This window comes from Centroberyx gerrardi, chromosome 8 (genome assembly GCF_048128805.1).
Source record: "Centroberyx gerrardi isolate f3 chromosome 8, fCenGer3.hap1.cur.20231027, whole genome shotgun sequence".
Taxonomy (NCBI): domain Eukaryota; kingdom Metazoa; phylum Chordata; class Actinopteri; order Beryciformes; family Berycidae; genus Centroberyx; species Centroberyx gerrardi.
The window spans coordinates 19,158,487-19,180,048 of NC_136004.1; the positions used below are offsets into that span (position 1 = coordinate 19,158,487).

Sequence of the window (21,562 nt, forward strand, 5' to 3'; positions counted from 1 at the left end):
TTATGTAAATATCTAATTTTTCGATCATGAGGCCAGTCCTTAAAGTTCTGCTGTTAATAAATACATTACAAACATTACAAGGCACATTTAATTTCAAAACACAGTACTTTATTTCAGTCTATAAATAAACCAAGCAAAGAGAAATTTGCAACTTATTCTTATAAACCCCAACAGGCTCTGAATCTAAAAAAAAACAGAAAACAGAAAAGAATTTAGAGCTATTATTGCTCCCATTTTGTCATAAGGAAGAGGCATGGGGAAGATTTGGGATTCAGGGTTCCAAAAAATGTTCAGGAGGATTTTACAAATGAATTATAGATGCAACCAGCCATTATGGAAAAAAACAAATGCACTATATATATATATTTATTTAATTCACCCCGGTGTGGGGAAAGGTCATTCAAATCTGATATCAAAACAATGCTTTATGAATAAACCCCTGTGTTGGTGGCTTGGCAATGTAATTATTTTGCCAGGGTCAAACCAGTAACACCGGACTCTTGGACACCAAATTACTACTGGCAGCACTCATTTTACAGCGCTCTTCTTCACGTGTTTAGCAAATGTATTACTGCTAGAGTCTTAAATTAAATATAATTCAAACTCGATCACACAACTGCAATTTCCAAGGGACAGAAAAACAGAATCCCTGTGCTTTTGAATGCCAGTTTTTTTTTTTTTACTTTTTGTAGTGGGTGTACAATAGATATGGTGAGTTTGTGCACATCAGCCAGCCTCTCTGAAATCTTCAAGGCTTTCTTCCCTTCTTGCGTAGCGACTGTCCTTCACCAGAGAAGGCGATGAATCTGCTCATGGCTTCATCCTGAGAGTAACGATGAAATATAAAAGTACATATAAGTGGCGTACTACACCATGAGCCCTAAATACAAGACACTGATTTAGAGTACTCTTGTTAAAATTCCAAATAACAGAATGTGAGGAACAGCACTGGAATGTATTGAAATACTGTAACAAAGCGTAGTCAAAATATTAAATGTCTGACAGAACCAACCCGACTACTTACATCTTCTATTGTTTTCCTGGGCAGAGGCCTAGAATTCCTAATGAAGGTGATCCTGCCAACTTTGTACTCATAGTTAGGAATGCCTCTGTATCAGAAAAGAGTAGAGTGAGCTTAGATCACAGATTTTACACTCAAAACAAATTGCAAATATTTCTATATTGGTTCAAGGTTTAGAGATATATGCAGTACATAAGGATTAGACAAGTGTGACAAAAATGATAGAATTATAATCTTGAATAATTATGTAAATGGAGAGTTACAATTGTCAACTGTCAGGGCAGGGTATAAAATATTGATTATCTTCTGACCTTTTAATGTCACTTGGGTCAATAGGGGCAGGGCTGGGCTCAATGCCTTTCTTTTTGCCATCCAAGCGATTACCAGAGCCAGTGAACGCCTGGGGATTGTAGAGATACAAAAACAGAAATTAAGTTACATTGGCACCAGCTATGTGGGCTCAATATTCATGAAAATATTAATTTGCCAATGACTGATAGAAAAATGAACTCACTCTGAATCCCATGTCCATGTCAGCATAGCTGGGCGGATCTCCTTCTTCCTCCTGTGAAGAGAAGAGAGAAGGTTTTGTCAAAATGTCCACAGGTACGTTGAGCATCATCCATTCGTAGACAAAAGCTGTTTGGTTCTTACCGTTGGTTCCTCATAGTGCTGAGGCCGTCTTTCAGGCTCTTTGTAACCCAATGGAGCATCAAAATCCACCTGAGAAACAATGCGAGTCACAGCTTTAAGACATAACTAAGCCAGAGTACACAATAGACTAATTCACTGTTTTCTGTATTATTTTACTGATGCGAGGGTCAGTAGACAGAGGGTCTTACATTCATATCACACTCAATGATGGATACTGCTTTATCTGGCTTGGTCTCCATTACTCGCAGTTCATAGATCTGAAACAAATAGTCAGACTTCAGTAAACAGACAAAGGCAGAGATAAAACCATACTCATATAATAGACTAAGAATATTTAATTTGAACAAGCAGATTTTTAAGTATTACCTTTTCATTGTAGTTGATAGCGATGACATCACCGGTCGTCAAGCAGGCAAAGTTTCTCAAGGCATTTTCCAGCCTGCGAAACAGACAAGCAAGTTAAACACTTGTCTTGTAAATGTGATAAAGGTCAATTTAATGGTCCTGGCTAATATTTCTTACACTGCTTTGGGGTTTGTGATGTCCAGGAAGTCTGGGCTTTGCGGCTGGAACTTGGAGTAGGTGGCCACCATAAGGTTTACACTCTCTACTTGGACTAGACCGCCTTCCTCCAGCAGGAGATTCTGCATCATCTGCAGGGAAGAAATAAACAAACATCAGTACAATTCACACCATGGCCTGGATGAATACTTGTTACAGAGTGTCTGTGCGTGAGTGCATTAACATTTAATTAAAGTTGTGGAAGGCATCAAATGTCTTGTCAAATCGCACTAAATCAGCAAAGAAAATGGAAAAAAATAAAAAGCATGATTTTCAGCCTATCTCAGTCACGAGAGCTGTAGTTAAGCCAAATGGAGATTAGGGCTGCAACTAATGATTGTTTTCATTAATTATTAGTTTTTCAATTAATCGATTAATCGTTTAGTCTATAAGATGTCAAAAATAATGACAAATTCCCATCACAAATTACCAAAACTCAAATTAGGTCTTAGAATCGCTTACTTAGTCTGACCAGCAGCCAAAAAAAACCAAAGTATTCATCTTATAATAATATATAACAGAGAAAAGCAAGCAAATCTTTGCAAGCATTTGCGAAGCTGTAACCAGCAAATGTTTGGCATTTTTTGTTGATAAATGACTAAAACGATTAATCAATTCTCAAAATTATAATCAACTAATTTTCTGTCGATTGACTAATCGATTAACCAATCGATTAACCAACTAATCATTTCAGCTCTAATGGAGAGTCCTTGCTCTTTAGTGTTTGTCAAAGGATCATAGCATTGGCAGGATATTGTTTGAGACTATGAAAAAAAACACAAAAACAATGCATTTTATGACCACATGCCATTTCTGCTTCTTCATCTTAATGTTGTGTATTATCCCTCAAATAGTGTTTATTTATTGGTACATACTAGGTTTCCTGCAGCGGTGATTGCAGACATTTATAGACATTTTGTCAATTTCTCTCCCGTGTGGCACTGACAGTAAACTTGTTACTGAGTGTTTCTTACCCAGTGTGGCAGGTAGCAGATTCCCTCGTCTGCCACAAACTCCAGCACACCACAGTGTGTCGTTCTGTCTGAGTTCTTGTTGCTCAACTTGAACAACATCGGATAGGTGATGTTCAGCCTGCCTGTGTGGGAGAGGAGCAGAGAGGAGGTGAGAATCATGGAAAATGCATAAAGACGTTTTATATTACTGTAGAGGAGCTTCATTAAAGTCGCACTTACTGAGCTGGTCAAGAGCAGAAGGTGGCATTATTACTGAAAGGAGACATCAATCATTAATTCACACATTAATATGAAAACCATTCCAAATCTCTAGTAAATATATATATATCTACAAAACAATGCAGGCTCTGTCATTCATGGGGAAAAAACACAATTAGCCGCAGGTAGTCTAACTAGTTCCATATTCTGTCCCATTGTCAACATTATTAAAAGACATACAAAGTATATTAAATCCGTATGTCTTTAAAAATGCTTACTTTTGCCTCCTTTCTCCACATCTGACCGGTCGTTTGGACCTGCCAGCATCGACACCGAGTAGCATCGGTACTGAGTGGAGAAGCGGTTTTGAAAAGCCCGAGGCATCGGATGGTCGAATACGTGGAACGAAAACTGTGAAGGAAACCAAAACTTCTTAAACCACAGATATTTACGGACAATAACGTTTTTAGTAATGTACATTAATCGGTTAGCCACACAGGATTACTTTCACTTGTATCATGACAGGGCATCTTTCTGCCCTGCTGTCTTGTTGTTGTTAGCCGCTTGCTAACTGCTCAATCGATTTGTTTAGGGAGAAATTTGTCATCATCCGCGGACAAAAGGAGTTTATTGAGCGACACCCACCATGTTGACGGTTTACTTCACGTTTTCGACTTAAAATGACTCAAAACAAAGCTGTGGTTGTTTCTTCCTACCCTTAAAAAACACGCTAAGCTGTGAATTCCCAATGTTATCTTCCGCTTCTTCCGGAAGTGTATGAGCTGACAGCGGGAAATGACGACACAACAGAACGAGCCAATCAGAGGGGCCCACACAATTAGTGTTTCTTCTTTTTATAATAACTAAAGCCCAATTTTAAAATATCTCCCTTGCAACTTCTTACATTCTTCTTCTTACATTTGGGAATGAAGTTTTTCTCATATCTTCATCTTAATTATCATCCACAGTTCACACACACACAGCATGAATAAGCAAACACCAGCCTCATTCAGAGCAGAGCCACACTTTTAATGAGTCTTATGAAGACCAAATCAGACATGAATGCCTGACAGCAGTACACTGATGAACCACAAGTTAAAAAGTCATTATAGAGCTCTAGTGGAAACATTTTCTGCCGGACAAAACTGTACAATTCATAGACGTATAAAATACAAAATGGAGAAAGGCAATGTTGTGTGGTGACAGGTGCACTTGCAAACAACATAAAAACAATTAGGGATGACTGTAAGAAGAAGGGCCTTTTTGATGCTGGAGAAGAGTCTGGGGGTGAGGAGTTTTTTGCCAATCTGTAGGTCAAGGTAGGTCTGGTCACAAGTCTCTGTAATGTGTCATTTTCCACCTTCTTTTTCTTCAAAGGTCCTGGTGACATCCCCTCATATAGGAGGCCAACTTTTGGCTACTTCCTGGTGCATGGCTTCAGGTAGCCACTGGCAGTAAGCAGACAGCATGACTTTAGGATGAGAAAAAAAACATGAGAAAGCAATGGAGTTAGACGACAAGAGGTCTCATCAAACAGACTCAGACAAATCATGCCAAACAGATCAAACCCTCACATTTGTCTTTGTTCCTCCAGACGGAGAGAAGAGCCTCTCTACAGTCAACTCTCTCAGACACCAGTGCTCCCAGCAAAGCCTCGGTCCTGGGCTGCAGCCTGGGACAGCAAAGCAACATGAGTAAGAGAATAGTCTTTTCTCCGAACAAGTCAATTCACCGAGTGACGAATGGCCTCAGACGGCCAGGTGTGAGACTGTAAGCTTACTTTGCCCATGTCTTCAGCATGATGGAGGGGTTTGAGAGAAGGTGGCGGCTGTGTTTCTTCAGTTTAGGGCATACCTGCAAAACAGACAAAGCATAAGACAAAGCATACAATTCAATGTGATGGACTTTGAAGTGATAAGGACTGCAAAGAGACTGGGGCTGTCAGGTTTTGCTGCAATACCTGTCCCTCAAGCAGGAACCTGGCAAATAGTTTGTAGCGCTCCAGGCTGTCTGGATAATCCATCTCCACTGCAGGCAGCTGCCAACCCACACGGACTGCAGGACAGACACAGACATTATAGTAACGTAGGTGGACAGAGACACCTTACAGCAAGAATGACAGCCAGCTATAGAGAGAAGTGACACTTACAGAAGGTGCTTGAACGTTGACATTTGACTGTGCCTGTGGAAGAACAGAGCCACGGTGACGGAGTCTCCAGGGCAGAGCCGAAATGACAGTACTGGGGCAGAAGCTGGGGGACCCACTCTGCTTCTACTGCCGACACACCTGACAGAGACAGACACAGACAGAAAGGAGGACACATTTTCCCAAATGGTAAGCGAAACTCCAGCAAATTTGACTTCATATAACAATGGCAGCAACAATATGCAGTTCAGTCCAAACTTTATTGCATTGAAATCTGGCTTATCGACAGGGCTTCACAGTAAAAGCGCATAATATAAAAAAAACACAAGAAACACAATAACATAACATTAAAGAACAACACATCACAAATCGGCACAATAGATTCCACACAAACATCCGAGTCCGAGACTAGACAGGGAGTCAATAGCTTGATACGGTGCAATAAAAATCAGTACACAAGTCTTCTACAGGAATAGAAGCTATATCAGTTCGTGCAAATTAAAGGAACACTTCACCATTTTTTTAGCCATATCTCTATATATTAGTCCTCCTCACTAATACATGCTATGAGACGGCACCATGTCTGTCTACTTGCTCTGTGTCTCGGAGACGGGCTGTGGAAAGTCCCAAAATTTACCCGTCATCGGTGGGGATTTCCAACTCGTAGAAACTACAACAACTCTCTTCCTGGATTCTCATCTCCACCTCAAGGCTGGGACACACGTTTTTGAAGCCCGGTTTGGCAACAATTTGAGATGGGCAGAGTCGCCGGCAGTCACGCTGTATAGTCGCACCTGTAATTGTTATGTGTGTGGAAGTGAAAGACTCAAATCTCTCTCTTATGATCCCAATCGGCAACGTCATGATTAGATCAAACATGATCTCAAATCTTAATGGCAATTTTCAATGGCCAATGAAAACAGAGATTGCGACAGACAAAGCAAGAGGGAAAATACGTAAGTGTAAACAGAAGTGTCCAATGTGCACGATGGCTGAGCCGGGAAAGAAAAGAAACCTGAATGTGTTCTCTCTTCAAGCAAATTGCAGCACAAACCACAATTGCTGCAAGCCCTATGGGCTGCATGTTTGTTTTGCTATACAAATATTGAAAAATCACATTCGGGAGAGAACTGCAGCCGCTTATTCTCAGTCTTTTGTATATGGCCTATGGTCTTTAGATTTGTGTTCTTCAAAGACAGCCGTTGATGTGTGTGTGCATCACAAGAGACTGGAAATCTGCAAATTTCAGTTGTTAAATGTGCGCTGCTCAATCTTTTCATTGTCGTTTATGATTGGAAAAATCTTTGAATGTGTCCCCAGCTTCAGGCAGCGGACTTCCCACAGCCCATCTCCGAGACACAGAGTGAGTAGACAGACATGGTGCCCTCATAGCATGTATTAGTGAGGACCAATATATGGAGATAAGGTTAAAAATGGCAGTGTTCGTTTAAGCAATCTAACTGCAGTGTGGATAAATGAGTTCCTGGTTCTTTTACTCTTGAGTTTAGACACTAAATCAGCTCAGACTCAAAAATGACACTGGCCGTCCTCACTACATGCCTCTCAAAAATTTTAGTCAGTTGTGTATCACTCACGCCAGTAAGCTTAATGGCTGTTTTCCCCAAGCTCATTTACCTCTCATGTACATCTTGGTGGTCTCCATGACCTCCTGGTAGACGACAAACTCAGGTAGTGTTTTGAACAGCGCAGAGGTGGGGTGAATGAAGACTGGGTCGTCCAACAGAGGCGTCTGTCAAGAGAGACAAAAAAGTTGAGGAGGTGAAGGAGAAGTACAGGTAATTCCCCTGTAATCATAATAATAGTTCTCAGTGCAACTTGCCTTGTATCCATTCCTCCATTTCGGGTCTAGTATTTCTTCTGCCTGTACACGCCGTGCAAGATGGTCTCCCAGTCCGGCCAGTACAATCTGCCGCAAGCAAATCACCTGGCTCTCTGTTGGTGGACTCATCTTGGGATCCACAAATACTCCCACCTCAGGACACACTGCATTCACTGGGAAAAGACAATATGAATGATTTTCTATGCCGTTTCTGTGGCGTACGGTGAGTTTGGTCATCTATAAATTTGTATACGTGTACCTGCATTGGTAAGTTGTCCTCTAAGCCGCCTGATCTCCACCATGGCTTTATACCTCAGGCCATTCTCCTCACAAAACTTTGGTGTACAGCCAGCAAATTCACAAGCCCCGACAGCACCTGCAGTCACATGCAAACACAAATATATCCCCATCAATATACTTTAAGCATACGACTTGCATAAATACATAAACACCAAGGACTGTATTGACTAAGAGGTGTGCTAATAATTACTACCATGTGCAAAAACTTGATAGCCGTAGCTTTTTCCCACATGCTGCAGCACTGCATCATTTCATCAAGCAGTGATAATATGACATGGCAATCTGCAATTTCTTTTAATCTCATCCTCGGATATTTGAAGAGGGTAATTCTCAAATGGAACACTCTCTCTTATTTGTTTCGTATTACCCCCTTTCTTATTTCTCGCTCTATTTCTCTATCTTATTTCTTATCTCTCTGCCTGTTGTTCCTTTGAACTAATAACACCTTCTCAGCATGAGAAGTTAGAATGTGCTTCCTCTGGGCGTTAAATCCCGCGCACAATTATGCACGTTTTGGTTCAGTAAATCAAAATAAAATCAACCATTTCAATAATCTCCTCCTCCATTTTTACACCCTACCATTGCCATTCCTCAAAATACATAATAATTGGGTCAGATGCGCTAAAAATCTCCTAACAAGTGTCTACCCCATTTCCTCGTGCAAATGCTTGTGTGCACAGGTTAGTCGATCAGAATCGCACTTTTTATGCACACAACTGCATTACTGCCACCGCAAATGCTTAATAAATACAGCCCTAATTATCATAAATATATCTAAACCTGAAATTAAAGGTCAACACATGATATGATGCACAAAGCTAGAATCTGTACAGTACTGTTCAGTCACAACATAACAAAAGTGACCTTACCCAGCATGACCATAAGGTCCCCCAGCAGGAGTGAGGCTCCTTGCCCAGCCCAAAGCCTCCTCATCTGGGTCAGGCGAGCCCGGCGCTGGGCCAGCTTGGAACTCTCATCCTCACTACCTGCAGGCCTGAGGAGGAGGGAGGAAAACATGTTTAGAGTATAAAAACATGAATATATTTACATAAAAACAGACGGAGACAGAGCAAACGTATGTGTCCTCACCTGTCGAGGTCTTCAAAGATCTCCCGGACTGTCATGGCAGCCACCACAGCAATGACGTACGGCAGGCAATCCTGCTGCTTCCCCAGCGCTAGCATTTTAGCATAGCGTGGTGCCACAGGGAATGAAGCCATCGCCCTGCCCAAGGGGGTGATGGGACAGCTCAGCCTCGCTTGCTCCATCTCTTTCACCCTGGTTTAAAAATAAATAACAGATTGTAGGCTTGAGGCTTGGTCACACAACTTGACTAATGGACTGCTTAATTTATCTCAATTCACTGGGTAAACTGAAATAACATGGGCCAATAAGATGGGAAGATTAAGAAAAAGACAGGGAAGAGAGGGAGAGGCAGAGATAGAGACAGAGGTAGACAGTTACCTTCCGGTGCGAGGCGGCTCTTTCAGAGCTCCCAGTGAGACCAGTAACTGTTCTGCGGCAACAAGAGCCTCAGCAGAGGGAGACGTGGGAAAAGGGAAATTCACCACCTGAAGACACACACAAAGATCTGTGTAGCATTTCAACAAAACACAGCATGTTTTACCTTTCTTTATCTAGGGGAAGTTGACTGAGCACGCATGTTTTTTTCAGCAATGCCCTGCTTCACATTCACAGTTACATGCATTCACAACTGGAAACTGCTCAGTGGAACCAGTCTTCTAGTATCTTCTACTATTGGTCCATGAGCTGTTCTACATTTACTGACCTTGTCTATGTTGAGGTCCTTCATCTGCAAAACCAGGTCTTCCACAGGCCGGCGAGTGATCTCTGCCTCAGAGAACGGACTGAAGTCCCCAAACACTGCAGATGAGTACAACCTGCAGGAACACCATAGAAACTGTTGATATAAACACCTTCAGTTACACAGAAGTTTCCCATTTCCTAAAGATGAGAAAATATCTGAGAGAATATTCTCCTGGGGTGAAGACTGTAAGTAAAGTTCTGACCTGTAGCAGTGTCCCGGCTCTGTTCGTCCAGCTCTACCTGCCCTCTGATTGGCTGAGGCCTGAGAGGTCCATGAGACCTTGAAGGAGGACACGCCGGTCACACGGTCGTAGTAACGCTTCTTAACCCGACCACAGTCGACCACGTACTTGACCCCAGGGATGGTCAGAGACGTCTCTGCCACGTTGGTGGCTACCACACAGAGACGAGTGCCAGGTGGGGGGGGCCTGAACACCTACACCACAGGTACACAACACACACACAATATTTGGACACATAATACATCACAACAGTTACTCTATAGAGGGCTGTCTGGGTGCGTTTCTAAACTTACAACACGCCTGACATTCAGGAAATATTGGTGTAGTATAGGTGATTACAATTAGTAAACCTGTACAATTCATGCATTTGCCACTGTGAATAGCCATCTTAATGTGAAATTTACTTACGTTATCGTGGAGACATTGTAACATTTTATTAGCATCAGAGAAGCAATCTAGCTTTAATTTATTTTTATCTTTCGTTACCTTTTTCACTCTTTCTTTGCTAACCAACAGTTCTATTCTTTGCTGCTGTAACAACCCAGTTTCCTCTCTGGGATCAAAGCAGTTAATCTTAAACTATTTTTAATCAGTCTTTGTACTGATAAATGTCAGGTTAATGATCTTACTTTAGCCTGCTGCTCTGGGGCCAAGAGAGAGTACAGAGGGAGGACATACAGAGGAATGGATGGGTCGGCCTTCTCCTCTATAAAAACATACAATGCAAAAGACAGAAGAGAATTAGTATAGATACTCATCTGAAATAGGTCCCTCTGGATTTGGAGAACTAGTGGTGTATCTTACCTGTGTCACCAGGATCGTCTCCCAGTTCCAGGTCAGAGCCTTCATCCTCCTCGTCTCCTATCCCAGCCTGTCTGTCCTCGTCCCCCTCATCCACCGGTAAGGCAGAATAATTGTCCAGGTCGATACGGGGCAGGGACTGAAGACAGAGAGTAAAGCATGCAATGCCTTAAAATATGTGTAAACAGTGGATATCTGTTGAGGATACAGGTGCCTTTTATCATACTGCAACACACACAGTAAGAGCCTTGAATAATGTGATTGTGGCCTTTGGGGGCATTTTACTAAGACCTGACTTACCACAGTCTTCTTCTGTTTGGCCTTCTTAAACTTCCTCATCGCCTCTGAGGTATCAGCCTCCTCATCTTCACCTGGAAAAAAAACCAAGTGATTATACATTCTGTTCAGAGAGAGAGTGCATAAGTGAGCGAGCAGGTGTGTGTGTGTGTGTGTGTGTGTGTGTGTGTTACACTCACCAGTGGTTGTGTTACCCTTCCTGAAGGGGAAAGCTTTCCTCAGTCTTCTACATACAGTGTGCACCTCAGCCTGGCCAGTCAGGAACACCAGGATACCACCTGATGGACAGAGAAATGAAGTCTGGGTGGCAGTGTAGTGTAGTGGTTAAAGAGACCGTCCCGTATCCAGCAACAGCGATGTGTCCTGTCAAAGTGTCCTTAAGCAAGATACAGAGCACCCCCCCCCCCCCCCCCCCCTCCCGATCCCAACCTGCTCCCTCATTGTAAGTCGCTCTGGTAAAGCCCCATTCATATCTTGAACGATAACTAATGATAACTATAAACTAAAACGAAACATTGTTGCTCAAGCATTCACACTACAACAATATTTGTGACAAGTCAGCAAATGACACATCAGCATTGGTTGAAAATATTTTATTGTTGCCTCTGCATCTAATGTAGCACACAAATCCAAAATGATGACTAAGTCAAAAGTACAAAATCTGGCTGTGCATATGTATGAGGCTGTGTGTGTGTGTGTGTGTGTGTGTGTCTGTACCTGGAGGCAGCATGCGGTGGATCTTGCAGATCTTGTGGAAGGCCTCTCCAGTGTAATCCTCCAGAGGGGTGCGTTTGTTGAAATGGATAGTGACAGGGAATTGGCGGGCGTCCACCTTGATGACAGGCGGAGGCGATGGAAACAGCTTCCTGTTGTCGGTGAAGTCTTCGACCCGCAGAGTGGCCGACATGACCAGCAGCTTCATGGGCAGACCTTTCTGTAGGGGGCATTCACGAAACAGCAGGTTGACGGAAAAGAAGGACGCTAAAACGGTCGCACAAGACTGAGGCTGCCTACACTGTAAAAGCTGTACAGCAGAGCATGTTGTCTGAAATATAAGCTTCAACATCCGAGCACGACCAGAGGTGAATGAGACATTTCTCCCGTCAAACACTAGACATGGCGTTGCTGCTTACCTTGTTTCTGAGTGGGACGATACGAGACAGCAGGCCGATGAGAATGTCTGTGTATACGCTCCTTTCATGAGCCTCATCTATGATTATCACACTGTACTTCTGGAGCAGGAAATCCTATGAGACAAGACAGAGATAGTGGCAGTATTACATAGATACAAAGAGACAGAGACTCTTTTATGTAGACATTACATCTGAGTCAATTATTGATGGAAAAAATGCTTTCAATAACACTGGGTTTCCCATAGCCTCCCTACATGAAAGATAGTTTGTATTTTTGTGTCAATATCACTGGTTCAGCTGTGTTCGTTGGTCCCCTCCAACTGTCCCACCTCTAGCAAGGTCAGGCTGATAATAATGGGTCAAACCATCCTCTCAAGGGCTCTTGTGGTCGCTCACATCATCACACAAAGATGAAAGTGGGCTCAATGTTTGTAACCATAATATAAATATCATATTCCATCAAAACATGAACACAGCAGGGAGAAATGTGCAGATTTTAAGAAAGTTAAGGCTCAACTTCCCATTTCTCTCTATTGCCCAGGCACCTGTGTGTGTGTGTGTGTGTGTGTGTGCGTGTGTGTGTGTTGCACATTAGTTGGTGGGGGACAGTAAAGTAGATACCTTCTGAATCTCCTTCAGTAGAACACCATCCGTCATGAACTTGATCTTGGTGTCGCTGGTCACATTCCCCTCATATCGAATCTGGTATGACACCACCCTAAAAAACAGACAGACCCCAATAAGCTCCATATAATTTAGAAAATGTTTCCCTCAACAGAGGAATTTCCTTTCCCAAGCTTGTTACAAAGACATACGAGAAGAAATACATGTTCTAATATACTCCATATATTTTCAAAGTAAAGTCTGTGCCTTTGAGGTAGGTTTCTCTATGCCAAATACTTTGAAAATCTACAGAGTGAAGTAATTTTGGTACCGTGTGGACAGGTTCATCTCTTTGGCCACTCTGTGGGACATGCTGACAGCTGCCACCCTCCTTGGTTCAGTGACACCTATAATCCCACTGCCACTGGAGATAGAGAGCAAAAGAATGAAGATAATATCAGATCAGATGATATCAGATACTAATGTGTGACCTCCTGTAAGGAGGAAAATATCCAGTGAGACATTTAAGGACGCTACCACAAACAGGGGATAAACTCAGGATAAAAGGACTGGTATATGTACCTGGCGTAGCCTGCCTCATACAGGAACTGAGGCACTTGAGTGGTCTTCCCACTTCCGGTCTCTCCGCAGAGGACGACACTGTGATTCTCTCTCACCGCCTCCATGATTACCTGCTCCTCCGCCAGTACTGGCAGCCTCAGACGAGCTTCCTGTAGCATGTGCAAAGACAGATTGAAAAACACATAAACCAACTACTCCTCTCTGAAAGAAATATGTGTAGCTTACTCACTTATTCACTCAGACTCTCACTCTCTCTCAGACAGACAGACAGACACCCACACAGAACACAAACCTGTATTTCTGGCAGTCTATCAACTGGAATGAAGACAGCAGGCTGGGATGGCTTTTTGCTGGGGACCTCGCTCTGATCTGAACCCTTCTTCTCATTCTGTCCATCTGTCACTGTCGCCCGTTCTTCTTCCTTCACCTCCTCTTTGCCCTTTGTCTCCTGACAGTGAGAGCTGGCTTCCTTAGATTCACACGCCTCTGTGGTCTCATTTCCTCCATCATCCTCGTCATCATCATCGGAGGAAGTGTCCAGATCGCTGCTCTCTTCTCCCTTTTGCTCTTCTTCTTCTTCTTCATCCTCTGCTTTCCATTTTCTTTTCCTGTTAGCTCCGCTCAGGCTACTGATCTTCGGCCCTGAGCCTCCATCTTCTACTTCATCTGTTGTCCTGGGAAAACATGAACAGTCAGACACCACCATCTCCCCATCCGCCAATGAGAAACACAGACAAATCATACTGCTTCTACAGCTTAGCTTACATGTCTGCATTTAGCTTAGCTTCTATATTATGTGTGTATGTGTGCGTGCACATACTGTTTATTCTGGTAAAGCTTGTCTCCTGTGCCCAGTTTGGAAGTGGTGTACAGCTGCTTCAGCTCAGACTCTGGAAGCTGCACCTCAGCCAGCTTGGTCAGTATGTCTGCTCTCTGAACAGGATAGAGGAGAAGAGGGATGCATTAGGATGTTGTTGTCCATCATATCAAGTTTGCCCAACACTCATTGCCAAGAGTTTCTATACATTTTACATTTTATGCATTTACCCGATGCTCTTATGCAGAACAGCTTACAATGACTGCGCAAATAGAGATTCAGTGTCTAGTTCAAGGACACTCCTGACAGAACAGAAGGCTGTTGTGGGGTTTTAACCTGGGACCGTTCCATTATGGGACAACCACTCAGGCCACTAGACCACCCTGCCGCCAAAACCATGTGGAGTTACCATAGATCTCACATACAGACACATTTCTATTTTTTTAACCTTCACTTATCAAAGGATTATTAACTGAGGACATCTGCTGTTTTTCCAGCCACACTAGTCGTCAACTCTCAGCTACTGAGCAGATCCACTGGAGCAACCTGGGGTTTAGTGCCTTGCTCATGGACACTCATCCATACTCTCAGATGAAGTTTAGGCATGACGTGCTGCACATATCAGACTGCCTCCTACCTGAGCTTTCTTCTCCTTGAGTTCGAGGACCTTCTGCAGCTGTTTCCTCTGCTTCTTAGTGAGGGGATGTTTCTTGGAGACAGGTCTCCCTATGGCTTTCTTTTTCTTGGCTTTGTTGGCTGGGAGGACCAGGGCGTTGCTCTCATCCACACCCTTAAGTTTGGACCCATCTGTTGAAGGAAAACAAGTGGCATCAGAAGCGAGGAGACGACCCACAAGCCAAACACGAACAGACAATAATCATTTCACCAGTTCACTGATTTCACTTGTGAACGCCCATTTCTCCTCTTTTCTTACCTTCCAGTTCCACCACAACGTCTGTCTTCCCATCCCCAGCTGGTTGTTGAGGGTCACTTTGCTGTCTCCCCTTCCAGTTGTGTTTCTTCCTTAGTCTCCCCATCTCTGACTGAAGCTGTAGATTAATCAGTGAATAAGTCAATCGAAGCTAGGCAGCTAGCTAGAATCGTGTAGATCCACTGTTTAATTCGATAGCTAGGAGTAAAGCGTATATATTTAGGACTCACATCTTACAGCTAACTTACTTTGGTAACGTTAGCTAAATACAAAAAACTCGTACTGGCTTGTGTCGTTCAAACGGCCGACTAAATCCTTATAAACATTTATAAAATACAAACCTTTTATTTTAACGAGACAGACAATAGCACTGGGGTTTAAAGACTTGACGTTTGAAGTCCAATCCAGCACAAATCTCACGTGTAAACAGATGCTGGTCCGTTAGGTAAAACAGTCCGTCGGTGAAACGTTTCGTCGGAAAGGTTCCGCTACAAAAATATCAACGAGAGAGCCCAAAAACTCCCCCAGTATTGCTATTCGGGATATTACAAAAGTATACATTTTTTTAGAACAATGTTGATATATATATTTTTGCCTAAATAAATCAGCCAAGCAATCAAGATATTCACTCTGACATTAGCTATCAGCTTATATTAGGTGTTCGTCTGCTGACACAAATTTGACTCATAAGAAATGCAGGGACTTTTTCCATTGAATCTCTTTATTAATTAAAAATGTTGCATCCAGAAAAAAATACACAATAGTCATATATAAAATGCTAATAAAACTATAAAAATTATTATGTGATGTTTAAAAACGTCAAAATGCAGTTCTGCACAATGTGAGTCAAAAAATATGGTGTAGGCCTAACATAATCATGGCACAATACTGATCAGTTGTAAATATTCATAGGAATAAATTGCCTCAAATAGCCTGCATGCATGATCATTTTCTATTAATAAATAACAAAATACTTATCTGAAGTAAACAAACAAAAATCGGCTGTTTGTGAGATACAATGCAAATGGAAAACCAACTAAAACTGCCTCACATCAACACCCTGACTGTATTCCATGAAGCTGACCTTACTCACAGTCATTTCTCATTCAGTCTGCAGACAACATCCCCCCCAACTCTACAAAAGCATAAGACATTTGCAGTCCATTGTGCAACAAAAAAAAAGCTCTTTCACTTCTTTTGCATCTAAGAACCACACAACAGACGACTTCCTTCCTCCAGCTCAGATGCTGCTGTCCTTTAAAGCCTCGTACTCGTTCCCCATCATGCCCTCCCCGACGGCGAAGCTCTCCTCTTTGGTCCTCCTCGCCACCCTGGATAGCCTCTCGAACCTCCTCAGGAACACGATGACCGCCACCAGCAGCGCCACCTGCACCGCCACAAACACAAACAGACACACCTGCGAGGCGAAAGCCAGGTCGCAGTACCAGTAGTGGCAGGACTCCAGGATCTCCTCCTCGGTTAGGTACGCCACCAGCCGCCCTCTGAGGCCGGGAGGGGAGCTGCAGCTGAGGTTGAGGTGCGAGGTTTGGCCGGCGGGCCGGCCGCGCAGCCAGGCTCGCAGGTAGAGAACGCCGCAGTCGCATGTCCATGGGTTGCCGTGGAGAGAGACAGAGCGGAGGGAGGCCAGGGCGTCCAGCAGCCCATTAGGGATTGTGGTCAGCAGGTTGTCATGGAGACGGAGCTCGGTGGTGCTAGTCGGGAAACGGGTGGGGAGCGAGGAGCTGGTGAGAGACCTGCCGCTGCAGTCCACCTGGCCGCCATGGCAGGAACAAAGATGGGGGCACTCTGATGACCTTTGACCTCTGACTCCACACAAGAGGAGTAGACACAGGAGCAGAAGCCCCTTCATCATTATGAATCACTCTAAGGAGAGGAGAGGAGAGATCTTTTTTCATCCAAGTCACAGATGCATTGCATTTGGTGTTGTGATCAGCTCAGTCACACAGAATGGGTAGAGAGGAAACCATAAAAAGCCATTGCATATCTCTTGATGGCTGAAATATTTGTGGAAGACAGATAACATATTAGGGTGTGGGAAAACTGGAATTACAGAAACTCTTTTCTGAGTAAAGGATGTCCAGTGAACATGTCAGAGAGAGATAGGGACACAAAGGGGGAATTCACTCAGGAATGGTCAAGAGATCATTCAGCTTTTACTGGAAGGAATATGCTAGCTGAACCTAATGCTAACCCAACAAGAGAGAGAAAATAAAGAGTTTAATTCCATAATGAAATATCCAGTTTGCAAAAAAGGAAACCTACTCTTACAAAATAATCGCTGACATGAAAGTAATCAACAGATTGGAAGTTCCTTGAATGCAAAAAGTGAAAGTTTATTCATGCTCAAATAAGTGTACAAATGAACAAAACCGCATAAATGAGCAAGGGACGAACACAAAAAAGGCTTATATACACATGCAGCTATGTGCTTTTGTTCATTTATGCGCTTATATGTAGCATGAATAAACTTTCACTTTTTGTATCCAAGGAACTTGCAATTTTTTTATCTTTTGATTAATCTAATGGCCACCTTGGAAGACCTGTTTTTTTTTACATGTTTTTTACATGGGTGACATGAAAGTAAAGCACACCATGGCTTTCTATCAAAGTAATGAGTAGTTTACTGATGATTACATGATGATCCCTATACATGGCATCGTCATGTAATCATATGGTTGTCTGGGGCTGCAAAGGGAATACCTTGTTGCTGCACACCAAAATAATGCATAGCTTGTGGTTAGGAATAGTACACACTGAGCCTGTGATATATAAAATGTAAATGCACTGAAATATCAGAGAAATAGGGCACTTGAAGTCAGTCAAATTCAGTATTTTTTTTTGTCTCTCATAGGCCTTATTCAGGACTAGGTGACTCACTGCCATCAAGTGTTACTATTTTCAGCACTGTACACACAAGCTGCACTGATGGGAGTGAAGAACAAGTAGGACACTGCATCTATCATGTCATAAATGATCTTATGCAGATAATATTAACATTTTACTGCTCTCTTGTGTCCGCTGGAGCACACATGTAGTTATAGATGAGTCAATTACCTGCTCCTATCAATATCTGTATCCTGATTCAGTGAATAACAGGCTGTGCAAAGAAGAACCGTTTCCAGATTGACGTCACAGATTGACGTTCACTCTGGAGACCAACATGTGTTTTGTTGACTAACTCTGTCATTGACCTGCTGTCTGACTATCTTGTTCTAGTCCTGAGCTGATTGCCTCCTTCAGGTCTGAGTGAGCTCCACACCTTAGAGCCGACCTCTGCCTCTACACAGGGTTAAATCATCAGGTTTTAAATGTTAATGAGGTTATGAAGGCTGCAAAAGTGAAAAGTCTCATTATGGTCTGAGGAGAGAAATTTACCTTCAGTGTTGTGTTGTCTTCAGGAGAGGAAAGGACTGTGTTTCCCACAGTGGCTCTGAGAGGCGCAGCAGTATGTGAGACTTACAGCTGGCACTCACTGATAAAGGCCACTGTGAAAGACAGATACACGCAGACACACGTACACACACGCATGAACACACACATACAACATACACATACAAGCAGACACACACAGACTTCTAACAAGACACAGGAAGCATCTCATACAGTGGCAGGAAGATCCACAGCATCAGGACAGTATAGAACACACAGCGGCCTATATCAGATGTCTAAGGAATTACCAACCATCCTCATGTGCAAAGCATGAAACATTAATATTAAAACAATGATCAGCAGTTCTGGGTCCCGTTACTGTAACAGAGTTTTTTTTGGCTCCTCTGACTGGCTGTGGGAATATGCTGTGTGAGGGGGAAGAGTGGCTGGAGGAGATAAAGTTATGAATCAGCAGATTATGTTCCTGCAGCTCTGCAAGTCTCACTCTGTGCCATCATGAAGTGACAGAGTATATTGTGCTGTGTTTTCCTGGGCCTTGATGGCATAGAGGTGCAACTCCATAATGCAGTGGTTCTCAAACTTTTTGACTTGTGACCCCTTAAAACTAAGCAATGCCTTTCATTTGATTAGCAGAGGAGGCCTAGAGGCTGAAAACTATTCAGTATTTCACAAGAAAATAACAAAAATGAGAGAAAAGTCAGAGAAATTACACGATAATACATTTGTTTAGGAGAAATATGTTTTTTCCCCATCCCATAAATCATCTTGCGACCCCTCAAAATTATCTTACGACCCCCTTGGGGGGTCCCGATCCCCAGTTTGAGAACTACTGCCATAATCCTTAGAGAAATAATGCACAGACAGCGAGGTTCAAACGATGTGAATCAAGTCTGTTTATTGGTCACACCATTATAACCTCAGACTGACGACACAGTTCAGGCAGACAGAGATCACAGCCTTAGGGCAAAAGATGTACTGTACCTCAACCTCAGGAGAGTCTAAACACACACACGCACGCACACACACACACACACACACACACTCACATACACACACACAAGCATGCATGCTAACTCACACGTAGGATACACATCTGTACATTTCACCTACTTACATAACACAGTCACGCAACTCACTTGCAAATAGAGAAATGCAATTTCAAACAGAAGCATAGATACAGTATTTGCTCCTCATTGGTGATCTATTTTTACCATCCCATAGTGGTAACAAGGCATAGGTCATAATGCATTTCATAACAAACACAGGGCATCAGCTATGAAGCAGTAAAAATAAGCCCACGGCTGTAAGCGGATATGAGTAAGTGCAGCATGCTTGCACATGCACCATGTACTGTACCTACCCCCTCATTATGTCAAAGGCCCTCGATTCACAGTTAGCCACTGGCATTAAGTGCATTTTCAATTACGCCAGCAAATGTAAAAATGCTGGAAGAAGATAATATTTTGAACAGGCATATGTAAAAATGTTGTCCATCAGAATATGAAGATATTCATGATGATCCTAGACCAAATAAACAAGAAAAGCTGGGATTTTTCTTTCTTTTGTGTTGTTCAACAAAAGTAAAGTCACTGTAGTACCTTTGCAGAGACAGATGGAGTTTTATGGACGGATATCTGACGATATCAAAAGAGGATGTTTCATGAAAGACACACAGACACACACACGCACACACATGCGCACACCCTCAAGGACACGTACACACACACACACACACACACACACGCACACAGATACATTAATAAAAAACAATATCTATGTTCAAATCTAAACATCACCAACAACCTAAATTGCTTTACAAAACATTTTGTAGCACGCATATTCATACCCTGACAGAATATCCAAAAAGTTTAGCATTGCATTTATAAATTAGATACACTGAGTAGTAATTTAAATTACGCATTTATATTATATATGTTAAGACTGTTAACCACAGCAAGGGGCTCAAAATGGGCAAAAGGTACAGTTCAGAAAAATACCCTCTAACAACACAATCCTCCAGGCAGACAAACTATACAAAGCACCAAACAGATAAATTTACAGCCAGAGTTGCCACTAACACAATATATCCATGTTGTGCTGCATTTATTGTCTGAAAGTCTGATTGTAGTTTAGCAATCAGACAGCAGGTGGCGCTGTAGCGTGGGCTCGCTCTGAGAGACATCACTGGTCTTTCTCGTGCATCTGCTGCTGCATCTTGTTCAGCATCTCCTGCATCCTCTTCAGCTGCAAACAGAAAGGGAGAGGGGGGTGAAACTCTAACACATAGGCTACATTGTGAATGGATAAGTCAGTCTGGTCCAACCATAGAGATTAAACAGTTTTAGTTTTAAAACTGTTTAATCTCTATGGATCCAACATCATAACAAGAGACCACTGATATAGTATTTAGACCATGTGATGCTGGAACTATCCATTGAAACTTACACTAATGCATTTATTTTTAGATGAGGGAGCGGCTCCTTCTATTCGAGAGGCCTTTTATGCATTTTCTGCTTAAACTGAATCAGGAACTGCACGTTATCAGGACTGAGGAGACTGCACGTTTTATAAATATGAACTGATATATCTACTGGAAGCTGTTATGTTGTGCTTGTGTCTTGTGTTTGATTATGTATTTATTATATGTTATCTGTTTTTAAATCTATCACAGTAAAGCCAGAGACAAATTTCCATGTGTGGACGATAAAGATCCTGTCCTGTCCAGTCACACTGTTCAGTGTCTGGTGAAACGGTGATGGCCGCTTCATACCTCCTCATCTTTCATTTTGATTAGTTTCTCAGTCTCCACATCAGGAGTGGGCAGAGGCAGGATGGGGATGGGACTCTCCATACGGTTGTCATGAGCCAATTTACTGCATGGGAAAGACATGGAGGGGTGAGGAGAAGCATTCAAATCTGCATTAGAATGTGCAGACGTCAGCAGTAAAACCAAGATGTTTACAAAACATTCACCCTCTCATACTTTCTCATTTCTCACCTTACTCTTTCACACACACACACACACACACACACACCTGGTCATCTCCTGTATGCACTGGGCCCTGTAGTTCTCGTAGTGGACGTCACAGGTCACGTCTTTCAGGTCGTGCATGTGGGAGCGAATCAGCATGTTTCTCAACTTCACAAAGTCACAGTGCGACTGGTTTTCCACTGAGCGAGCGAACGAAACAGAGAAATCATCGTTCCGTGAGCGTCGACTCTCA

The 21,562-nt window shown here is 42.7% G+C and overlaps 4 protein-coding genes across 4 annotated transcripts in view; all 4 read right to left on the bottom strand.

The window, feature by feature from the left end:
- Positions 1-97: 97 nt before the first annotated feature.
- Positions 98-4,176, bottom strand: ufd1l (ubiquitin recognition factor in ER associated degradation 1). Its single transcript, XM_071919340.2, has 12 exons — positions 4,054-4,176; positions 3,687-3,819; positions 3,430-3,462; positions 3,211-3,332; positions 2,198-2,328; positions 2,042-2,114; positions 1,864-1,932; positions 1,676-1,744; positions 1,536-1,586; positions 1,333-1,421; positions 1,025-1,109; positions 98-823 (listed from the first exon to the last, which is right to left on the bottom strand). Exons 1-12 carry the CDS (start codon positions 4,054-4,056, stop codon positions 749-751), a joined length of 933 nt encoding a protein of 310 aa, XP_071775441.1. The 5' UTR covers positions 4,057-4,176; the 3' UTR covers positions 98-748.
- A 220-nt stretch (positions 4,177-4,396) lies between these two features.
- dhx37 (DEAH (Asp-Glu-Ala-His) box polypeptide 37) lies at positions 4,397-15,362 on the bottom strand. The gene is made up of 27 exons (XM_071919292.2): positions 15,269-15,362; positions 14,931-15,045; positions 14,634-14,803; positions 14,000-14,112; positions 13,472-13,853; positions 13,180-13,328; positions 12,929-13,021; positions 12,616-12,712; positions 11,995-12,108; positions 11,579-11,795; positions 11,041-11,139; positions 10,865-10,935; positions 10,568-10,703; positions 10,393-10,469; positions 9,725-9,957; positions 9,484-9,595; positions 9,159-9,265; positions 8,784-8,972; positions 8,564-8,688; positions 7,654-7,770; positions 7,395-7,567; positions 7,190-7,304; positions 5,558-5,695; positions 5,369-5,463; positions 5,189-5,262; positions 4,983-5,080; positions 4,397-4,879 (listed from the first exon to the last, which is right to left on the bottom strand). Exons 2-27 carry the CDS (start codon positions 15,031-15,033, stop codon positions 4,803-4,805), a joined length of 3,474 nt encoding a protein of 1,157 aa, XP_071775393.2. The 5' UTR covers positions 15,034-15,045; positions 15,269-15,362; the 3' UTR covers positions 4,397-4,802.
- A 288-nt stretch (positions 15,363-15,650) lies between these two features.
- gp1bb (glycoprotein Ib platelet subunit beta) lies at positions 15,651-18,387 on the bottom strand. The gene is made up of 2 exons (XM_071919817.2): positions 18,324-18,387; positions 15,651-16,811 (listed from the first exon to the last, which is right to left on the bottom strand). Exon 2 carries the CDS (start codon positions 16,798-16,800, stop codon positions 16,168-16,170), a length of 633 nt encoding a protein of 210 aa, XP_071775918.1. The 5' UTR covers positions 16,801-16,811; positions 18,324-18,387; the 3' UTR covers positions 15,651-16,167.
- An 824-nt stretch (positions 18,388-19,211) lies between these two features.
- septin5a (septin 5a) overlaps positions 19,212-21,562 on the bottom strand; it is a 6,695-nt gene continuing 4,344 nt past the window's right edge. The window contains exons 9-11 of the mRNA XM_071918635.2: positions 21,374-21,509; positions 21,109-21,211; positions 19,212-20,582 (exon numbers count right to left, since the gene is read on the bottom strand). Of these exons, the coding sequence (XP_071774736.1) occupies positions 20,520-20,582; positions 21,109-21,211; positions 21,374-21,509 (302 nt within the window). The 3' untranslated portion in view covers positions 19,212-20,519. The remainder of the gene's footprint in view (positions 20,583-21,108; positions 21,212-21,373; positions 21,510-21,562) is intronic.